Source organism: Molothrus ater, chromosome 1 (genome assembly GCF_012460135.2).
Source record: "Molothrus ater isolate BHLD 08-10-18 breed brown headed cowbird chromosome 1, BPBGC_Mater_1.1, whole genome shotgun sequence".
Lineage (NCBI taxonomy): Eukaryota > Metazoa > Chordata > Aves > Passeriformes > Icteridae > Molothrus > Molothrus ater.
This window is the reverse complement of record NC_050478.2, coordinates 50,218,386-50,238,251: the sequence shown is the minus strand read 5'-3', so window position 1 is coordinate 50,238,251 and position 19,866 is coordinate 50,218,386. Positions and strand designations below refer to the sequence as shown.

The window sequence follows — 19,866 nt, the reverse complement described above, 5'->3', positions numbered from 1 at the left end:
CAAATATAGCTGCTCTTGAAGCTATAATGAAGTTTGGGTTCTCTGGTCCAAAGCTGCAGAGTGGATGTTGCAAGTCAGGCAGCTGATTTTATCCTTGAAGCAGGTCAGCAGCAAGTCTGATCTGTTAGGGGGAGAAGTTCAAGACCAGCTTGTGCACAGTCCTGCCAAGAGCACTTTGCAAGGGAGAGACCTCACTGATTGAAAGGTCATGACTTAATGGTGAGGTTTTAATTCAGGCAGTTGTGCACAGTCTGGGCACTGAGAAATCTGCCTTAGGAACTCTTTCTCCCTCTTTTTAGCAGTGGGGATGTTGGGTGAAGAGATGCAGTGTAACTGCTGCAGACTCGATTTGACCTTCAAGAATTGTTGGCCTAGGAAAGGGTTTTTATGTGTGAATCAAATAATTGCACTTTTCACATGAAACAGAATATCATATGTTTGTGTATAATAACAAATGTGCCAAGTAACAAAGCCTTGTGTTACCTCTGCTCTTTCTATAAATTTATTCCATAATTTAGTTTAACCACTAAGTACGAGTAGTTCTTTTCGTAAATATACTTTTGTAGTAAAGTATTGTTACATATTGAAATTCTCTTCTTGTTAAAGTAATATATTAATAATTACCTTTCTGTTTTTCTGCAGATAAATAAATCTGGAAGAAATTGATAGTGGCTTATAGAATTATTCATCTATTCCTCTATTTTCCAATTAATATTAAGTAGTAATTAACTGGAAGAAGTACGTTAAGTCTAGGAAGTTAGCAAGATGGTACTGTCATTCTGTATTCATGTGTTTAATTGCAAAATTCAAATTGAATGCCAACCAGAGGATAGTGAGGTAGTGTCAATTGCAGTGGAATTATGACTTATAAATAATATTTTTATATAGTGGACTGCATGTTGAAAAACCCCAAAATTAAGTTCTTTTTCATAGCATTTTTAATAGCTACATCCTGACTTGAATACAGAGGTTTCCTTTAGGGGAAAGGGAGGGTGAATGAGGAACACCTTGAGTTGAAAAGATTCTGGGAATAGGTAGTATTTATAGATGCACCAGGGTACATAAAAACTAGGAGATATTTAGTTAGAGAGGAGAGTTAAATATTTCCATCATCATAGAAGGGGAAACTCAACATCTGCTGGTTATGCTTTCTGCTAGCTAGCAAGGGGTTGGCCTTTTGTTAGAAGCTCTTATACAGCAATTAATTATTTTGTGTTAGGTACACCAAAATGTGTTTTACACAAATGCACTCTAAGCTCAGGCTGTTTGCTATTGGCAGATTAATAAGCAAGTGACAGTTAATTCTTATACATACTGCTGTTTTTATGGGGTTGCAGATTCAGTACTATGTCTTCTTTAGTACCATTTCTAAGAAATAAAAGTGTTTCTGCTCTCCTGGATTGTAGACATGGAATTAATTTTCTTGCTTTTATTGCAATGCTGACTTAGGATCACAGTCCAAGACTGTGGGCGTGTAACATGCACAGAATATTTCCCTCAGTGGAGGTGAATGGCCACTCATGGACCTTTGTTCTTCCTGGCTTTTGTTGCTCAGTCCTGAAAGTCCATCGTCAGTAGTACTGCAGCAGGTTCAGTTTCCAGAAATTAAAGAAGTTAAATACAAGCAAGGTATGATCTAGATTACACTTCAGCATTATGATGCATGATTGTCATGTGTCTTTAATAACTAGCTTGCTGTGATTAGAGAAACAAAAATGGCAGGGTTGAAATTTAGGTATGTGTTTTCTAAGATGTATATTGATTGAATTCTTGCTTTTCCACCTAATTCTCTGAGTAACTGTTTCCCCCGTAAAAAATAATACTAGCCATATAATCAGTTGTATGTCAGATTAAAATGAGACAGTACTTGTTGCTGAGACACACAATAAAAATACTTCTTGGTGTTTTTGCTTAGAGTTGGAGATTTAAGTGTGTATGAGTAATGGGAAAGCAAAGGACTGTGAGGATTTCTGTGTTACTGTAGTAAGATAGTCACTCACTGGAAAAAATGTCTCTATCTCAGCTGGTCTTTTTAGGGTTCAAGAGAAAAGGCAGAAGAGAACTTCAGATAACTGGGTGGAAGTCAGGGAGGGTATAACAGAATACTTAATTTTCAAAACTCTGCAAAGCCTGGAGTGGAACATGGAATAGCCTAGAAGTGGCTGTGACAAAGCACCTATGACTTAACTATAGGTCCTGAAATAATATACTTTATTTTCTGCTGCTCAGAGACCAAGAACAAATAATAGGATTTATTTGATCTCAGCCTATACTATTCTTGAAATTATGGAAGGGTTCACATGAACCTTGGATGACAGATTTATCATAAGGCTATATTGTCTGTAGAAAAATGGAAAGCCATGTTTCACTGTGGTTTGAGTATTCCAGTCAGTGAACTCTAGGGTGCAGAATGACTGAGTGGTTTGGGCTGGAAGGAATCATCTAGTCTATTTTCCTTGTCTTGGCCAGAGACACCATCCATTAGATCAGGTTGCTCAAAGCTCCTTTCAACATGGCCTTAAACATCAGGCATCCACAACTTTACTGGGCAGCTTGTTCCAGTGTCTCACCACAACCCTCACAGTAAAGAATTTCTTCCTTATATCCACTCTGAATCTACCCTCTTTTTATTTAAAACCATTGACCCTTCTCCTGTAACTATAGTTACTAGTAAAAAGTCTTTCTCCATCTTTCTTATAGGCTCCCATATGAATGGGCAGACTCCAGTAAGATTAGGTTGGTCCTTAGTACAACTCTCTTGTTTGTGGGCTAATTTTTTACATTGTCATTTTCTGTTATGTTCTTAATTTGTTGCTTGGAGGATAAGACATGTTAAAATTGCAAATGTATTTTTATGGACTTGTGTAAAAATGGATCATCTCTGCTTGAAGTTTTCAGTGGACCTTTCCAGGTGAATGTGTTCCTTCACCAAAATATCATGAGGCCAATGAATCGGTAGCTGTCTTTTCACTATGTCCCAAAATTTGTGCACTTAAAACTCATGGGAGTAGTGCATTTTCTTACTTTCTGTTTGTTTCATTCACAATTTATTCAATATTTATTCTGTGTACTCCTATTAATAGTTCTTTCTTCCCACCATTATTGACTGTATGTTCTCTTGCTGGTAAAATGACATTGAAGGAAGTGGTGTTCTTCTACATAGCAAAGAAATAAATGTAAGCATATGCTTGCTAGGTAGAAAAATTCTCTGCTACCAAAATGCCTTGGCCTTTCAGGTTGCCTGTAATAGTACAAGTTTGGAAGAGCTATTGATAACTGAAGAAAAATTTGTTTGTAGTATCTTCTGGTTAATCTTCGATACCCATAAGGCTGTTTGTTAAACAATGAGCTACCACAGAACCCAGAGTTGCTCAGAAGTACTGGAGTTTTACTGTTGAATGGGGAGGAACTATTTACACTTGCTGGTAAATAGTGTCTGCTGCTTCGAAAACTTTTTGCTGTTATGTTTTGTTGTTAGTATTAGAGTTCTGTTGTCAGCTGCACTGATCTAAGTACCTACAGCCTTTGGATAACTCTGGGTACTAACTGTCTCATTTTGTGGTGAATTGCTAAATTATGTTTCTTAGTTTTGGTATTTCACATCTTAAGATGGATTAGCTGATCTGTGTAAATGACAGTATTTCAATGAAATAATAAATTTTGTGTCTTTAGTGTGGATAAATTTAGACTGTCGTATAACGTGTATATTTTCTTTTCCTATTGCAGGTTATCCTCCTGGGAAACATTTTTTGTGTATAAAGAATATCTTGCTGAGGTGCTGCAACTGAGTTTAGAATGTTACTTGACTTGTGACTCTGATGGAGGAATAACAAAAGCTCAGGCTGCTGCACTGGAAGACTCTACAGGAAATACAAAATGTCATCGAATAGGAGTCAGAACCCGCATGGACTTAAACAGATTGGTCTTGACCAGATATGGGATGACCTAAGAGCTGGAATTCAACAGGTTTACACCAGACAAAGTATGGCAAAATCCAGATACATGGAACTCTACACGTATCCTAGTGCCTATGATAGCTAGTGTTCTCACTGCTGGTAGATTACAGATAGCTTTTTACTTTTTTAGACAGAAAATTGGTCCATAACTATTTCACTTAATGGCTTTTAAGAATGCATGGTTTTGTTTGAAGATTGGCCTTTTCTATTTATTACTGGCAAATAGCAGGAACATTTTGTTATCTGGAAAACTGGCTTCCATAATTATTAAGGCTACCTCTGTATTTCAGGTTTGATTACTGTTATCTTTAATACAGCACACGTTTAAAGAGATTTTATTATTAGGTTGAAGTTTGAGTCCACAATGCGCACAAAGAAAACAGAAATTCCTTTTCTTTTTTCTGTTAGTCTCTGGCATTATGCTTCAGGTGTTACTGATAATCATGTCCAGTTACCTGGAAATTTTTCAGTTGTCATTCTCTATGTAATACTTTACTCTTGACTTGATTGTGTAATTTTGCAGCTGGAGTGAGAATGTCTCCAGTGGATTTTGCTTTAATTCCTAGCTTGCATCGGAGAGTTATTTTCCAGCATCTCTGGAAAATACATTCTGGGTGTTATTATAAGATGCTGGAAGGGGGTTAACCTCCTTGTTCAAATGCACTGAGGTACTGTTTGGAAGATTGTAGGAAACTTGTTTCTATCAGGTAGTGTATAAGGATTTTTTCAAACCAATATGTAGGAGAAATATGTCTCTTGTTGTATTACAGCTTAGGTGTTTGACTTTAGGACTTCATTTAGAAAGGAAATTCTTCTTTATTTTGCCTATAAGGTGCCATGTAAATGGATTCCATGACCTTTGTTTTGCACCTTTTGTTCTGCCTTGACTCTTGTAAGCTTGTATTGCTCAGTAAAGTCAGCACTGCTTAAAAAGGTGCTGGTCTACACACTTTGCTGTACATAGGATAGAAATGATAATATACATTCCGTATCATTAAGTAGTTCTGCTACTTTTCTCTATCAGTATTTAGAGTTGAGTTTTTTTAATGAAGTTATTATTCTGAACTAATGTCTGTAGCTGTTGCTGGCACTGATTTGGAATTGCAGCATGTAAAATTTTAGTCTGTAATAATTTTTTTGAAAGGACAGAGCTTTTATAAAAGAAAGAGGAGCTTGAAGGCTATAAACCAGTCAATTCTGTAGTTCCCTGGACTTTCTAAGGAGGTAGAAAAGTTTCTCTGTACATGTAATCTTAGCATCAGCATGCAATCTTTTCTATCCGTGCCTGCAGAATCCATGCTCCAGGCTGTGGTGGGAGAAGCCCTGAGCAGCCTGCTGAGTGTTTCTAGGGTACTTCTTTAATAGCAATGGGAAGATGAAATAACATCTGTATAGGGTCAGTACTTTTCCTAAGATTTAAAGTTAGTGATTTCTTGCCAGCACTAGGTTCAACGTTGGTTTTGACTCAGTGAAATAACTCTGTAAAAGTTGAATGTCTGATAGAAATTTGACATGCAGTAGAAGCTCTGAGAGTTTTTTCTTCTGAGTGCCTTTAATATATTCTTGTTCAGGAGCTCTGTTAAGCAGGGCAGCTGAAGACTAAGTACTGATTATAATGGTAATGGTTAAACATGGGCTTTTTTCCTCTCCTGATGTTCTCAAAGATGCTCAGAATGAAGCTGTAAAAGGGATATGCTCTCTATTAGATATTAGATTAGATCTTGCTCTCTAGGAGTTGTTGGTGTGAAAATAAGGACTGTTTATGTTAATTTCTTAAGTGAATTAATTTAGGGGGTAATTTTGGTGGTCAACTTGGATTTTTTTGTCCAAGCTTTTGGACATAATAGTTCGATAACCCAGAATATTTGATACTGGTTAAGCTGAGTATTTAATCTCCTGTGAAGATAGCAATGCATTTTGCATTCTATACCAAGTACATGTGTTCAAAAGTTGTGCTTAAAAGATTACACCCCTTTCAAAGCAGTAACTGTGACATATTTGCCCAGTCTTTGTGTACAGCAAGTCTTGTAGTCGGGTAGATGTTTATTTCAGGAAACTTTGCTTATCAACCAGCTTAGTTTGGAAAGCAGAACAGCTGCAGTTGAGTTTCAGTTGCAGCTGTAATTGGTCTGAAGATCAGCTGTACTTACAAGAATGTCTTGATAATTGATAGTTTAGTCTTTCCTCATCCTCTTTTGTCCTCTTTCTCTTTCCCCATCCAACCCCTTTTTTTTTTTTTTGCCAGGATATTGCTCCTGACGTGGATTTCATTTCATCTCTTTAATTTATAAGAGGGGAACCATGCATATAAGCAAGTCCTATATCTGTCCTATATCCTATTCAGTCCTATATCTGCTATCAATTTTCAATCAAAATTGATTGGAGATGTGGAAGATATTGTTGTGCCTTGGTCAAGTCCCTCTGGAAAATAATTAGAATAGGTATGCAATTCAAGCATTTCAGACCTCTGTCACACCTGCACTTGTTTTCTTTGTTCAGAGGGTCTCTTTGTGAAACAGTAAATTCATCTCTTGAGTACAGGCTGGAGCCTGTGCTTAAGGTGGGTTTTTTCCCCTTCATTTCAGTGGGAGCAGAAACATGATGATTATTCCAGGAGTTTTTTAGATCTGAATATTGAAGAGGTGAACGAAAAATTTTGTTTCTGAATGGTGGTTACCAAGGTCCTCATCTGTACTTCTTGTAATTTAGATTTATCTGTGCTTTTAACTGCAAGGTACCTTTTTTTATGAGATCAGATGATCAAGTATTTCCTTCTTGTGTGATTTGTTGTTTTGGTGTTTCATTTTTTCCCCCCACATGTGAGATTCTTGAAAATGAAATCTAGATGTTTTTCTGTTCCTTACTCAGATATTATGTAATTTCTAGCACTGAAGAGCCTAGTCGTTCCTATAACAGTAATTAACATCATCTGACAACAGTATTACAAGCTAGCTCAGAATTACATGTCAAACATTGACTTTATGCCAAAAAGAGAAATAGCCAATAAAATTAACTAGATTTCTAGGGACAATAGACCTAACAGCACTACTAATATTGTGAGGGAAGGGCTGTTCACCCTGTTTTCCATTTAGTGATTATGAGTTTGGAGGCTGTGATCCACAGGACTCTCTTGTTAAAGTCAGTGTTTAGGGGTATATGTATACATCTCCTGGCGGCATTTAGTCTGTTTGGAGGAAACTTCAATTACTCTGTCCAAGAGAAAACTGTATTTTGTATAGCAAGTTTTGGGTTTCTGTTTTGAATTGTTGGTTGAAAACTTATTACTTGGTTTACTAGAATTATTCTTATTGAACTTATTTATATTGCTATAGGCCACTTGTCTTTATAGCCACCTCTTCCTAGCTCCATTTGGCAGTGATAAAATATTCATACATCTTGTGCTATTTTCTTCTCTTTTGGCAGAAAGTGATGTCCATTTTTCAAACTAATTGTATAGTGAGCCTGCAATTTATTTTCCTCAAACCTCATGGTATGAGAGAATGAATGGGGGTTTGCTGGACATTTGCATCGAAACTGAATGGAGAGAATGAAAGGGGTTTGTGACTTTTCTTGTTTTATGTATCTTAAGAAGATTCTCAGGCCAAGTACTAAAATGTCAGAAAACTTTGCTGCACTGTATCAAATTAGTGTAATTTTTCACAGTGACTTAGACAAAGAGCTGAGAAACTTTGCTAAAATATTACTTTTTTTTAGAAGCACACATCAACAATTTTCAGATAGCATTGGTGAATGGAAAGCTTAGTGGTGGGCCTTCTCTCTTGTACGTGTGGACTCTTTGAAATGCCAAAATTTTGACATAAATTCATGCTTTCACTGCCCTGATTTACAAAACATAACCTGAGAAGCATTTTTAGGGATTCTTTTAAACAATCTAGTTAATTTATGCCCATACAGAACAGATTAATCTTTTTGTCCAAATTTAATATTTAAAGAAAATTTGAGAAAAATAAGATAAGTTTAAAGAGTCCAGTTGTTATTAATTTATTACAGATGAGACTTATATCTGTGTGAGGATATCTTAAAATGTTGTCATTGGTAAGAAGAGTTTATGATACTGTGGAAGGTATGATGTGGTTGTTTAACTAAGATATGAGTTGCAATGTCCAGATTGCAGTGTTCAGATTGGCTTTCAAGGCATTCAAATGTTACATACATAAAAATTACACTATTGATTTCAACAGGTTCCTAGAATACCTTTGAGTAGTCGATCGGCATCATTATCATATAGGTCTTACGTGAAAATTTGAAGAAAATGACTGAATTTATTAAGTAATTTGCTCAAGTCTTACACCAATAAATTGATCTTAAAAATGTGTTTCTTACATTATTCCATTATTAGCCATCATTTGTAAATATTTTAAAAGTAATTGCCTGAAGTTTGTCAAGGATAGGTAAAGGCTATGCTGTTCTGTCACATTTCATTATTTTATGAAAAATCCTTGCTTATTGTGATTCAATTTTGTTCACTTATTTTAACAAAATGGTGGCTACTGAATAACTGTTGGATCAAATGTAAGTAATTGTATATCAGAAAAGGTTACTGTAATCATTTTATAAAATGGGATTTTTTTTTCCTCACATATTAGCAACTGATATAGGAAGATACTGTGTTGAACATTAAATAAAGTGTAGTGTGCTTGCACTTCAAAAATACCAGATGACTCAGGATAATCTGTCTGTTCATAAAATAGAAAGTGTAAATATATTTAACTTTTTTTTCTCCCTGTGAGTAGATTCAGCACCAGTAGTATATTGACCAAAAAAAAGAGCAAAACCATTAAGCCCTTTTCCTGACATCCTTTCCCAAGATCTTTTGTAGTTGCTTCTATTGCAATCGTTTTTCCTTGTTGAATTTCTGTATTTTAGTAGGATTTTAGATCAGCAGATGCATATTAAAACTGTGAAAATATTTCATTTTCTAATCACATGAATCTGTTGTTACCAGGCAGCATGATATGTTCTTGTTTTTTTCTTTCTGCACAGATTATTATGCTCTTTTTATGCAGAAAAGATACTGAGGTGTTAGGGCATGCGCTTCTTATTTACATCTCAGACACGGTTCCACTTTCTCTTAAGATTCAATCACTCTAAGCTATCCTTTCACTTCAATGTCAAATCATCTAAGGTCACTTTGGATACATCAAGGCAGCCTCTTCTGTCTGCTAGTATTAGTCCTGCATATATTCAATATCCTATTTCATAGGACTTCTCATGTTCCAGTTAGTGTTTGTGTGAAACATGAAGGCAGAAATCTAAAGATCTAGGCATAATCTATTTGTTGACATGTTCAAAGGGTACATAATAGACCTTTTCTTGTGTGGAAAGGTACATATAATTGTATGCATTTGTTTGTATTTACAAAGATTGCATCTTCAGTTTGAAAGAAGGGCAGAATATGTTTATATTTGTGCAATCATTCCCTTTCTTTATGCACTCTTCCACAATGACGGCTTGCTGTTCTACTTGCTTTTTATAGTAACCAATAATATTCTGTTCAGAACCAACCTCTGTCAATGCAAAGAAAGAAATTTAAAAGCAGCCTCAGTTATGGAAGGTCTTACGCTCCCTGGCGTAAAGTCTGTACACTTTGTTTTTGCATTTGGCTTTGAAATTTTGTGTTTTCCTTGTAACTCAGTGTTTCTCTGTGATGCACATGAGTTTATGCTGTAGAGAGAGAAACAAGAAGTTATCTATTAGTCTTCAGATGGCTTTTGCTGAAAGTGTCTCTGATCTCAGACTTGTAGAAACCTGTTTGAGCTGAGTTATGCTTGGATTTTCATAGCAGCTGCATGACTGATGCTGTAATAGCTTCTCAATGTCTTGCCTCAGTCCTTCCCTGACTAAAATGGTTTGTCTAAAATGGAGTGATTTAGCTGAGCAGTTGTATCAAATATAAAGACTTAAATGTATCAATGTATCAAAATATATCAATTGAAACTTAATCACAAGTGGTGAATGTGTGGGGTTGGCTACAGGCTCTTAATTTTGTTTGTTTGCTTTCTCTGAATTGCTCTGTGGGGGTAACCCTTACTTACTGGATGATGAGCTGAACATAGATAAAATCTCTTGCTGATACCTCCCTGAAAAGAATGAAGGTTTCTGGGGTGCTTGTTTTACTGCTGCTCCTCACAAAGCTAAAATGAGTGTTCAAAGCACTTGTTCTGAAAAGTGATTGGTTTTTTACAACCTTATAGTTTCAAAAACTCATGCAAAATTCCTTCATCCGTTTGACTCACAAAACATTAAAAGTCATGTAGGCATGTCCGCTTCTCTTAGGTTCTCTTACCTGGGGTAATCCAGCCTAATCTTCTGGATTTCACCAGGACTTCACTGGCTTTAATTTTGAAGAAAATATGTAAAGCTGTTCTTTAGTAAATATAATAAGCTGTGTTGTTTGTATTAGAAGTAGTTCTACAATAATACAAAGCTTCTGTATCCTTCCCTAGCAATTTTCCTGTCAGTGTTTGCAGTAATTCTCTGTATGATGTTCTTGCATGGCTTTGGTGTAATCTAGGAAAATACAGATTTTTTACAAAAGTGGAATTAATCTCAATTTAGTCCTGCAGGCCAGCTACTGAACCTGAAGTTAATTACTGCTTAAGGTCTGTGAAATAGCAAATTTATGCCTAAAACTGATCTTTATAGTAAAGAGACTAGAAGTAATGAGAGAGAAATTGTGATTGGACAGTTGTTTGGCTTGTGTTATTGTGAGCATCTCTGCATTGTAGTTTTCTTCCGTGTTCTGTTAATTCCCTTTCAGTTCCTCACACAGACTTCTTCCAGTTATGTTAATTTTTCATAGCAAAATGAAAGAACTCTGGGGACCTGGCTGTGTTGGGGAAAAGCGAATAACTTATTAACTCAGCAGGACTGTTTGCTTTTAAAAACTTTAGGACTTAAGCAAAACTGAATGGTTTAATCTCATCATTGTAGAGTCTGAGTGCTTTCTTGTTGTGAGTTGAATTACACAAGGGATAGTTTTTCTTACATAATTTTGGTTTGCAGTTGCTTCTGGAGGAAAAAACCTGTATGGATTACTTTGGTACTTTTCAAGGGCAGAAGGTAGATGAGAGTTGACCATGGCATGCTCAAGCTTGTGTTTTGTTGGTATACTTGCTCAAAAAATGTATGCAGTGCTGCTGAAAGAGCCTGTTTCGCTTCCCCAGTGTGGGCACAGAAGTTCAGATCTGCTTACCAAAGGGTGTGGGGCCAGGGACCGCCTCTGGTTGTAGTGTTGGTTCCTTCCCCTGTCCTCATGACTGATGGCCTGCATGAACCCCCATGCTGCTGGAAACCAGGTGGCAAGGAAGCTCTGCAGCTGGGTTGTGTGTTAGGACCCTTTCCTCCAGTGGAAGTGATCTTGCACAAGTCCTTAAATCCTTTAGGGTGTGGCAGCACGGGATTTCTGTTTTCCTGTTGCCTATCTTTAGAAACTGAGCCAAGGCTGTCAAAAGTAGTGTAAATTATATTGGTGGCAGAGGTGGTAAAATTAATTTGTCTTTGGCTATATTTTGTTTTGAAGACTTTTGGAGGAGAATTCTGAAAAGGATTTTTCATCTTGAACAGCACAATGCTGAATCATTTTCTAAACTTTCTTGCAGTTTTCTACCTCAAATTTATTTTAGAAAAGTAAATTAAATTTCTCCTTCACTGTATGGAAGATGTAGAGGTTAGAGGAAATTGATCTTGATCTCTTCCTCCTGTAAGTGGTTTGTCTGCTGGGCCAAATCTGAAGTTCAGCAGCCCGAAGCTTGGGGATCGGCACAGCTTCGCTCTGGTTCAGACTTTTCTATCGATGAATTAACTTCTCTGCTTGTTTTGGTATGCAAATTGCTATACAGAATAGTGCAAACACCCCCAAAAATGTTTCCTGGTAGCTGTTTGCATATGTATATAACTTCCAGCATACCATGCATTGAGGGATTTATTTTCCTTTCTGCAACTAGGAATTCTTTTCATAGCATTCCCCTTGTGATTCTCAGATGGACTGTCATACACTTTGTTGTAAGCAGCACAAATCTGATTTTGTTTTGAATATGTCAGTCTTTCTGTCAGTTGCTGGCTCCAGCAGATGGGGGGACAGATTGTAAACAAAGTGTGAGAGAGCATGCTTTATGTAGAATATGTCAAAGAGTTACACTTGCAAACTAACTTCAGTTTGAATCGTATGGAACTATGAAACTAGAGCACTTCAACAGTGCTGTCTTGGACCCTTTGGCTAGCAAATCTCAAGTCAGAATAAAAGGTAAAGATGAGCATTACTGGAATTACTTTTGTTGCAGCTCTGAGGTGATTACTGTCAGACATGGACAAAAGGTCTCAGTCTCTGTGTTTACTTTACAATGAATCCTGGGTTTAATAGTAAAATATATGGGGTAAGAAAAAGGCTTATGTCTTCTGAACTTGGCCTTTTATTTTTCTGAAGGCTGTTTTGATTGTTTGTAGACATGAATAAAATGTTTTTGTCAGGCAGTACTCTCAAAACTGCAAGAATTACCCTTTATCTGGTCAGTCTTCCTATTTTCAGGCTTGCTCAAAGCCACTTGGGATAAGAGAGGGGAAGGAGGCAAGACTGTCAAGGGGGTATTTATGAATCAGCCCTAATTTCCTAGTATCATGATGGAGAGGTTTTCCATAAACAATTTAGATAAATTTATATATTAGCTATTTTAAAATAGCCCTGTTGGGTAACAGGTTACCTGCTTTTCTTAACCTGCTTTTCTTGTTTGTGGCAAGAAAGTAAGTTGCATATCTAGAGGAAAATGGTTGTGCTGTGTCTTGTTCTTCACTTGAACAGAGAATTCTGAAATCAAAGTGTAGATAGTAAAAGTAGCAACGGTGCCAGGGAATTTGACCAAACAAATGATTAGGAGGTGGAAGAAATCATTAATGTCCAGGAAATTAGTGGCTGATAAGAGGCTGATTAAAAGTTTAGTTGCTTCAATTCGATACAAATGAAGTCTTTATGTTGTTGGTTGACATTGTGAGAAATTTACTTACTTGGCATCTGGATGAGGTAACAGATAAGAAATAAACATACACTGTGTATTTTCAAAAAGGGTTAATCTTAGGCGAAGAGCATTACTTCTTTGCACGGAATGCAATGACTTTATAAACAAGCATGTAAATATAGACTGTGAGCATGCTTTCCATGCAGTTTGATGTGAAGACCCTGAGCCTTGTTCCTGGTGGCATGCAGGATACTCTGATCATTAAACCCAGTTTAAGGGTATGTTTTGTCTACAAAGTGTTTTATAAAATTATTACAAGGAGGTTAACTGGATATTTGGAGACAATTCTTGAGCTTTACTACTTAGAAGCAAATCTGTTTATAATGACTGTAATGCATCATATATTTGTGGTTTTTTTTTTTTTTTTTATTTTTTCTTGGTATTTATTTTTGCTGATGTCTTGCCATTTTATTGTGCTGGGCTTTGTGAAGGGAAAGATAAAAGTCAAGTCTCTGCAATATATTAATTTCCTAGTGTATCGTGTGCTGTGGAGGAAACCTCTCTAGTGGTTAAAGCTGGGTCCACTTGTGTTGAAGGTTAAAGTTCTGGAATGGTCTGCTGGTGGAGGTGGTGGAGTCACCATCCCTGGATGTGTTTAAAAAAGACTGGATGTTGCCCTCAGTGCCATGGTTTAGTTGAGGTGTTAGGGCATGGGTAGGACTGGATCTTGAAGGTCTCTTCCAATCTAGTGATTTTGTGAAAACACAAAGCCAAGTTAAACATTCTTGAATGGTTGATGCAATGTTTTCTAACGAGGATGTGACTTAAAAGCCTGTGCATGGACTGGCAGTAGAAGAGTGAGCACTCAGTAGCTTCATTCCTTTTGGCTGATTGTTGTTTGTGTGAGTCACTAGGGTGATTATTGTCAGATCTGAGTTCTCATTGAGTTCAATCTAGGTGGTACCTAGCTAGTTTATTTTTCTTGCTTGTGGAATGCAGCTTCTTTAAGGATGCCTTCTTATTTGAAATGTTTGGGGCAATGTGACTTCCACTTACTACTTTGGAAGAATTCTGAATATTTGAGTTTTTTAGATCAGAAAACAGAATATGTTCCTGAAATGTTACATTACTGTTACAGCAAGTCTGCCAGGCTGTAGTAGTATAAGAGGAAAAAATATTGCTGCCACTTGCTAGGGTCATCTTCTGCATCTCTGATACCAGGCTTAAAGGTGTAAAGAGCAGACTTCCTACCCTGGGACAATTCTCAGACTTTTCAGCTAGACAGCAGTGAAGTTGCAACAAGAACTCTAAAGGTAATCAAGAGACTTCAGGGACTTGGGATTACTGGTTAAGAGATCAGAAGTTGAAGTAGTTTTCACACCTTTCTCTTTCCAGTTCCAAGAAGTGATGAAGGAATAAACAGGAAGAGCTGAAAGATCAATACTTGGGTCTGAGCCTGGTGTCAGTGGCATTTTTTTTTTTTTTTAAACAACCTAGTGCTGGGTTTATATGGCATCAGACCTGCTGGTGACAGACATGGTACACCTGTCTCAAAAAGGGAAACATATCTTTGCAGATACCAGAGTTACCAGGTCTTCTAGAGAGAGATTTGAAAAGGAAAAGGGATAAAACCAGGGGGCAGCATGCCAGTGTTTGGGGGATGGTGTGCTAGTGAGGTCCTTCAATCTGATATCTCAGGGAAGGTAGGTGATGGAGATCCATGTGGCAGCAAAGAAAAAAGGGTCCCTGTGTTAGAAAACGCAGAATTGCCTGGTCACATAAGAATTAGGGCTTCTAGCCAAAAAAAGAGATGGTGGGATCAACAGCCCAACCAAGTGCATTTGTATGAATGCATGCAGCAAGGTAGCAAGCAGGCAGCCAGTCACAAACCTTCTTTCCAAGGGCTGGAGCCAGTTCTGTTCAGCAGTGCCTGAGACAAGGGGATCAAGTGCACCCTCAGTGGTTTGGCAGAGCACACAGAGTTGGCTGAGGGTGCTGATCTGCTGGAGTGTGTGGGGGATCTGCTCTGCAGGGGGGTCCAAAGAGGCAGGACCAGTGAGCTGAGGCCCGTGGTACGAGGTTCAGCAAAGCCAAGTTCTGGGTCCTGCACTTCAACCACAACAACCCCAGGCAGTGCTGCAGGTTGGGGGAAGAGTGGCTGCAAAGCTGCCATGTGGAAAAGGACCTGGGGGTGCTGCTCTAACAGCTGTCTGAACATGAGCCAGCATGTGCCCAGGTGGTCAAAAAGGCCAATGACATCCTGGCCTGTATCAGCAATAGTGTGGCCAGCAGCACCAGGGCAGTGATGATCCTGCTATACTTAGCACCTCGAATCCTGTGTCCAGTTCTGGGCTTCTCACAACAGGAAAGACATTGAGGGGCTTGAGTGCGTCCAGAAAAAGGCAACAGAGCTGGGGAAGGATCTGGAGCACAAGGCTGATGAGGAGAGGCTGAGGGAGCTGGGGGTGTTTAGCCTGGAGAAAAGGAGGCTCAGGGGGGACCTCCCTGCTCTCTACAACTACCTGCAAGGAGGCTGTAGCAAGATGAGGGTCATGTCCTTCTCCCATGTAATAAGCAACAGGACAAGAGGAAATGGCCCTAAGTTGCATCAGAGGAGATGTAGATTAGGAAAACTTTCTTTACTGTGTTGTCCTGCATTGGAATGATGTACCCAGATAGGTGGTGGAATCAAAGTCTCTGGAGGTATTTCAAAGACCCTTAGATAGGGTGATTAGGGAGATGGTTTAGTGGTGGACTTGGTGGTGCTATATTAATGGCTGGACTCATCTTAGAAGTCTTTTCTGATCTAAGCAATTCTATGACTCTGTGATTTTGCACTCAAATTTTGGGATTAATTTGTAACCTAAAATTGGGTTATAGTGAATCTCATCTTATGATGTGCGTTTAAATGTGTGTGTGTCTCACCATTACTGCTTTCCAGGTTCCTCCTGTGTGCCAATCTTAAGTGGCCAAATCTTTTATAGAGACTGGTATTTGAAAGAATGCAGAAGTATTCTCTTGTGTTTTCAACTACTGAATGTTGCTTGAGGCTAGTATTGAAATTTCTTTCAGTTCAAATGAAAGCTTATGTATTTATAGAAGGCCAGTATAATAGATCAAATAAATTCCATTTAAATAATCTTATCAGCAAATTCCACTGCTTTGTTTTCTTGATGGTCTTGTTAAGTAAGCGTTAAATTAATTTAATGTTGGGGTCAGTAGTTGCAGTGCTCTCAGTCTGGCACAATTTTTCTGCAGATAATTCTGCTGAAAGTTACTTAATTTTCTTAGCTGTGATTTGATTTGATGTAGGCTAGTGCATCTTGTAATGCATTATGTTTAGGTCATTCACAGTTGTATAGATAATAGCTTATTGAAATTAGCACTGTTTTTTAATTGTGTTTTTAATCTTATGGTGGCAAATGTATTCCTTAACTTTCCTGTCAGTCATGTTTATAACTACTGTACCAGTGTACACCAATCTAATCAAGCACGGGGAGCTGGAGTACCTCCTTCTAAATCGAAAAAGGGCCAGACACCTGGAGGTGCTCAGTTTGTTGGCTTGGAATTGTACAAACGGCTAAAAGAATTTCTGAAGAACTACTTGACTAATCTCCTTAAGGTAAGATGGGGTATGAGATGGATCTGCACTTGTAGTAACCTAAACTGGGTTGAGAAGAAAAGTTGTAAGGCTAGAGGTGTATGCAGCCACTGGAAGTAAACTGAATAATCTTAAAAGGTGCTTTTGTCTCCATAGCCATTAGAATGTTTTGTTGGCTTTACCTCAGACATAGATCAGTCCCTAAGTTTGCACCTGTGAGCTGCTTTTCCTCTTCAAGCCAAAACAACATTCCTGTGTTTTATAGAAGTAATGTTACGTGACATCTTAAGCTGTCCTGCACTTGAGCAAGAATAGCTAGGCTTTCCAAGCAATTAACCAGCATATTAGGAATGCTGAAAAAATGGATGCCTGTCATGTTGAAAATGCCCGATGGTAGCCTTTATTTTAGTTTAATAAATAAACTACTAATAGAGCTGGATGTTGTCTTGCATCCAGAGGGACAGGGATGTTTTCTGGAGCTTCATCTGTGCTATGCATTTTTTTCCCAGCCTTTTAATTTCAAAATCTCATACTGGCTTTGTGCTTTACTAATGTAGAACTAAATGTATTAGCAGTGTGTTTCCTGGAAGTACATTGCATGGTGTGGGTTTATTACACAGTCAGTTTGCATACCCTGATATGCCTTGGTTGTACCTTAAAAGCAGGCAACAGTACTGACAAACTTGTAATTTCAGGATGGTGAAGATTTGATGGATGAGAGTGTGCTGAAATTCTACACTCAACAGTGGGAAGATTATAGGTTTTCAAGCAAAGTATTGAATGGGATATGTGCCTACCTCAATCGACATTGGGTTCGTCGTGAGTGCGATGAAGGTCGTAAAGGAATATATGAAATTTATTCAGTAAGTAGATTTTGAACTGAGTGATTTGTCCATTCCATCTGCCGTGTTTGCATTATCATTCTATAGATCACTCCTTGAATCTTGTAGGAGGTGCATAGACATTCTGTAGAAGTGGGCAAAGTGGCATTCTCCCTCCTTTCCCTACTCCTACCTCGGTGTATTTGTAAAAATTCCAGGGCCTAAGTCTGTGAGATGTTTAATCTGCCTTGTATATGTTGGGACTTCAGCAGTAGACTATTGAGGGTTGTCTGAATGCTTAAAATGTCTGAATTTGCTGCTTAGTGTTATCTGTGTGCCTCAGCATGGCCTTGTCATCCCACTTAAAATTCAGCCAAGCATTTCAAACACCAAATGAAGCAGTAAATAATATTTTTTTTCTGACTTCAATACATTTCTACAAATTTTTTAGCATCCAAGCTGCTAAGATTCAGACAACATTTGGTTTGTAGTGTAAGTTATTTTGGTGCAGTTCTGAAAGATTGATATGTGATCTGGATAATTTTTTTGTAATGTGAGGTAATATAAATAAGAACAGTACTTCTGTATCCTAGATAACTAAAAGGCGTTTTTTTAAATAAAGGAGATAATTCTTGTCCTTACTGGTGAAGCATTAGGAAAGTGCTGTTCTATTTTCCTGCTTCACTTCATAATTCTGCATATGGTAGAAAATCAGTTTGTATCCTTAGTTCCCTTTCTCTTGACTTTAGCAGCCTAATGCTAAGGGACTATGTCAGCTTGAAAACTGCCAACAAAAAAAGCTGCGTGTTTTCAAAGTCACTCAAAGTGGGTTTTGTTAGTTTCCAGAGTTGGCAGTGGATCCCCTGGTAGAAAAAGGAACAACTTAGTAAAGGTAGTGATAAACGCAGTTGTAATTTTGTTGTGAAACAGTCTCATTGCTTGAGAAATGTGTGTGCCAAAATATAGTTTTAGAAGTTCTCATTAGCTTGCATACTTGCGTACATCAGCTTTCCCTAAAGGGAGTTACCCTACATGTATATGTGTATATGTAAATATTTTCTTCATTCCATGTTCCTTCTCCCCTCTTTTACCTCTAGCTTGCCTTGGTGACCTGGAGAGACTGCTTATTCAGGCCATTAAATAAGCAGGTATGTGTATATTAATATATTTTAACTATAGTGTTATTTTATAGGGTTCATTTCATATATTGTAAGTAACTGCTTCAAGGAGCCTGGGGGGATGAGGGTGTGCACAGACCTGGAAAATAAATGGAGACTTCTGCTTCTCCTTTGTGATACTAAAAAAAGATAGACATTTGAAGGAATAAGCCTTTGTGTGTGTGATTGAACCTTGATACCAAGACTGTTCTGTTATCTCTCTGCTGAGAGGACCCTTGGCTTTTTTTTTAAAGGTAAGGGGACTTGAAGTAGCAATTTCGGTGGCTACTAAGCTAGGCAGGAGTACAGGCTGATGACAGTCATGTCTTAAGGTTTGGGAGTCAGGATTGGATGAGAACAGATAGGGACAGGCCAGGATTTTACTGTGGGTTGTTGAATTTACACTGATGCCTGGGAGACTCAGGTCAGCTAAATGTTTAAAATTAGTGAATCAGCACAATACAACACAAGGCATTCCATCACAAGTCTTAGGTAAATGTGTAGGTTGATTTCACTTCTTATCAGTACTTCATGATGAAGTGGTTGCAGCAGATTATTTGTCCAAAGAACAGGTGGTTAGCTCAGGTCTTGCTAACAGTAAAAAAGAAGAGAAGTTTGGCTTTGAAGGTGTTTTTTTGAAATTAAAGAAAAAAAAATACTAAGCACTGTAATACCCATATACACCTTACTGCTAATCAGGCTGTAATTATGTTGTATAACTTAAAGGAGTATCATTCTCTGTAGGAACTTAATATGTTCAGATCTCCTTAAATGTTGTTCCCAAGGTGCCTGACTTTTCTTGAATATGGAAATAGACTCCTAATTAAGTATGGTGCTTGATCTACCAGCTGCTTTCTCTGTGCTTGACTTAACTTTTAATCCCTGTTTCCTAAGGTAACAAATGCAGTGTTGAAATTGATTGAAAAGGAAAGAAATGGTGAAACTATCAATACAAGGCTGATCAGTGGAGTTGTACAATCCTATGGTAAATGTGATTTCTTTAAGATTCTGTTACTTTCTTAAAAATAAATAAATTTATGTACCCTATCAGAACCCAGAAGTAATATCCCACCTCTTCATATGTCCAGTAAAGATTTTTTTTTACAGTAATGTCAATGCAGTTCTGTATTGTTTAACTTCACATTTGACTGATACTTTATACAATAACAGATGATTATATCGTATTTGTGAATCTTGAGAGTGCAACTGATAGACAAGAGTGTTCATCATTTACAAATCAGTTATTAAGGAGCTACATCTGGAAGTGGGGAAGGACGGTAGTTTGCATTGCAGAGTGGGGTTGCTTTTTCCTTTTGTATAATATTGAGAGCATTCCCATCCAAATTACTGACTAGTTTC

At 37.7% G+C, this 19,866-nt stretch overlaps 1 protein-coding gene across 1 annotated transcript in view; it reads left to right on the top strand.

The window, feature by feature from the left end:
• The window catches only part of CUL1 (cullin 1), a 52,354-nt gene that overhangs the window by 11,305 nt on the left and 21,183 nt on the right, over positions 1 to 19,866 (top strand). Inside the window, exons 2-6 of the mRNA XM_036406487.2 lie at positions 3,727 to 4,016; positions 16,376 to 16,550; positions 17,225 to 17,392; positions 18,448 to 18,498; positions 19,402 to 19,492. Of these exons, the coding sequence (XP_036262380.1) occupies positions 3,877 to 4,016; positions 16,376 to 16,550; positions 17,225 to 17,392; positions 18,448 to 18,498; positions 19,402 to 19,492 (625 nt within the window). The 5' untranslated portion in view covers positions 3,727 to 3,876. The remainder of the gene's footprint in view (positions 1 to 3,726; positions 4,017 to 16,375; positions 16,551 to 17,224; positions 17,393 to 18,447; positions 18,499 to 19,401; positions 19,493 to 19,866) is intronic.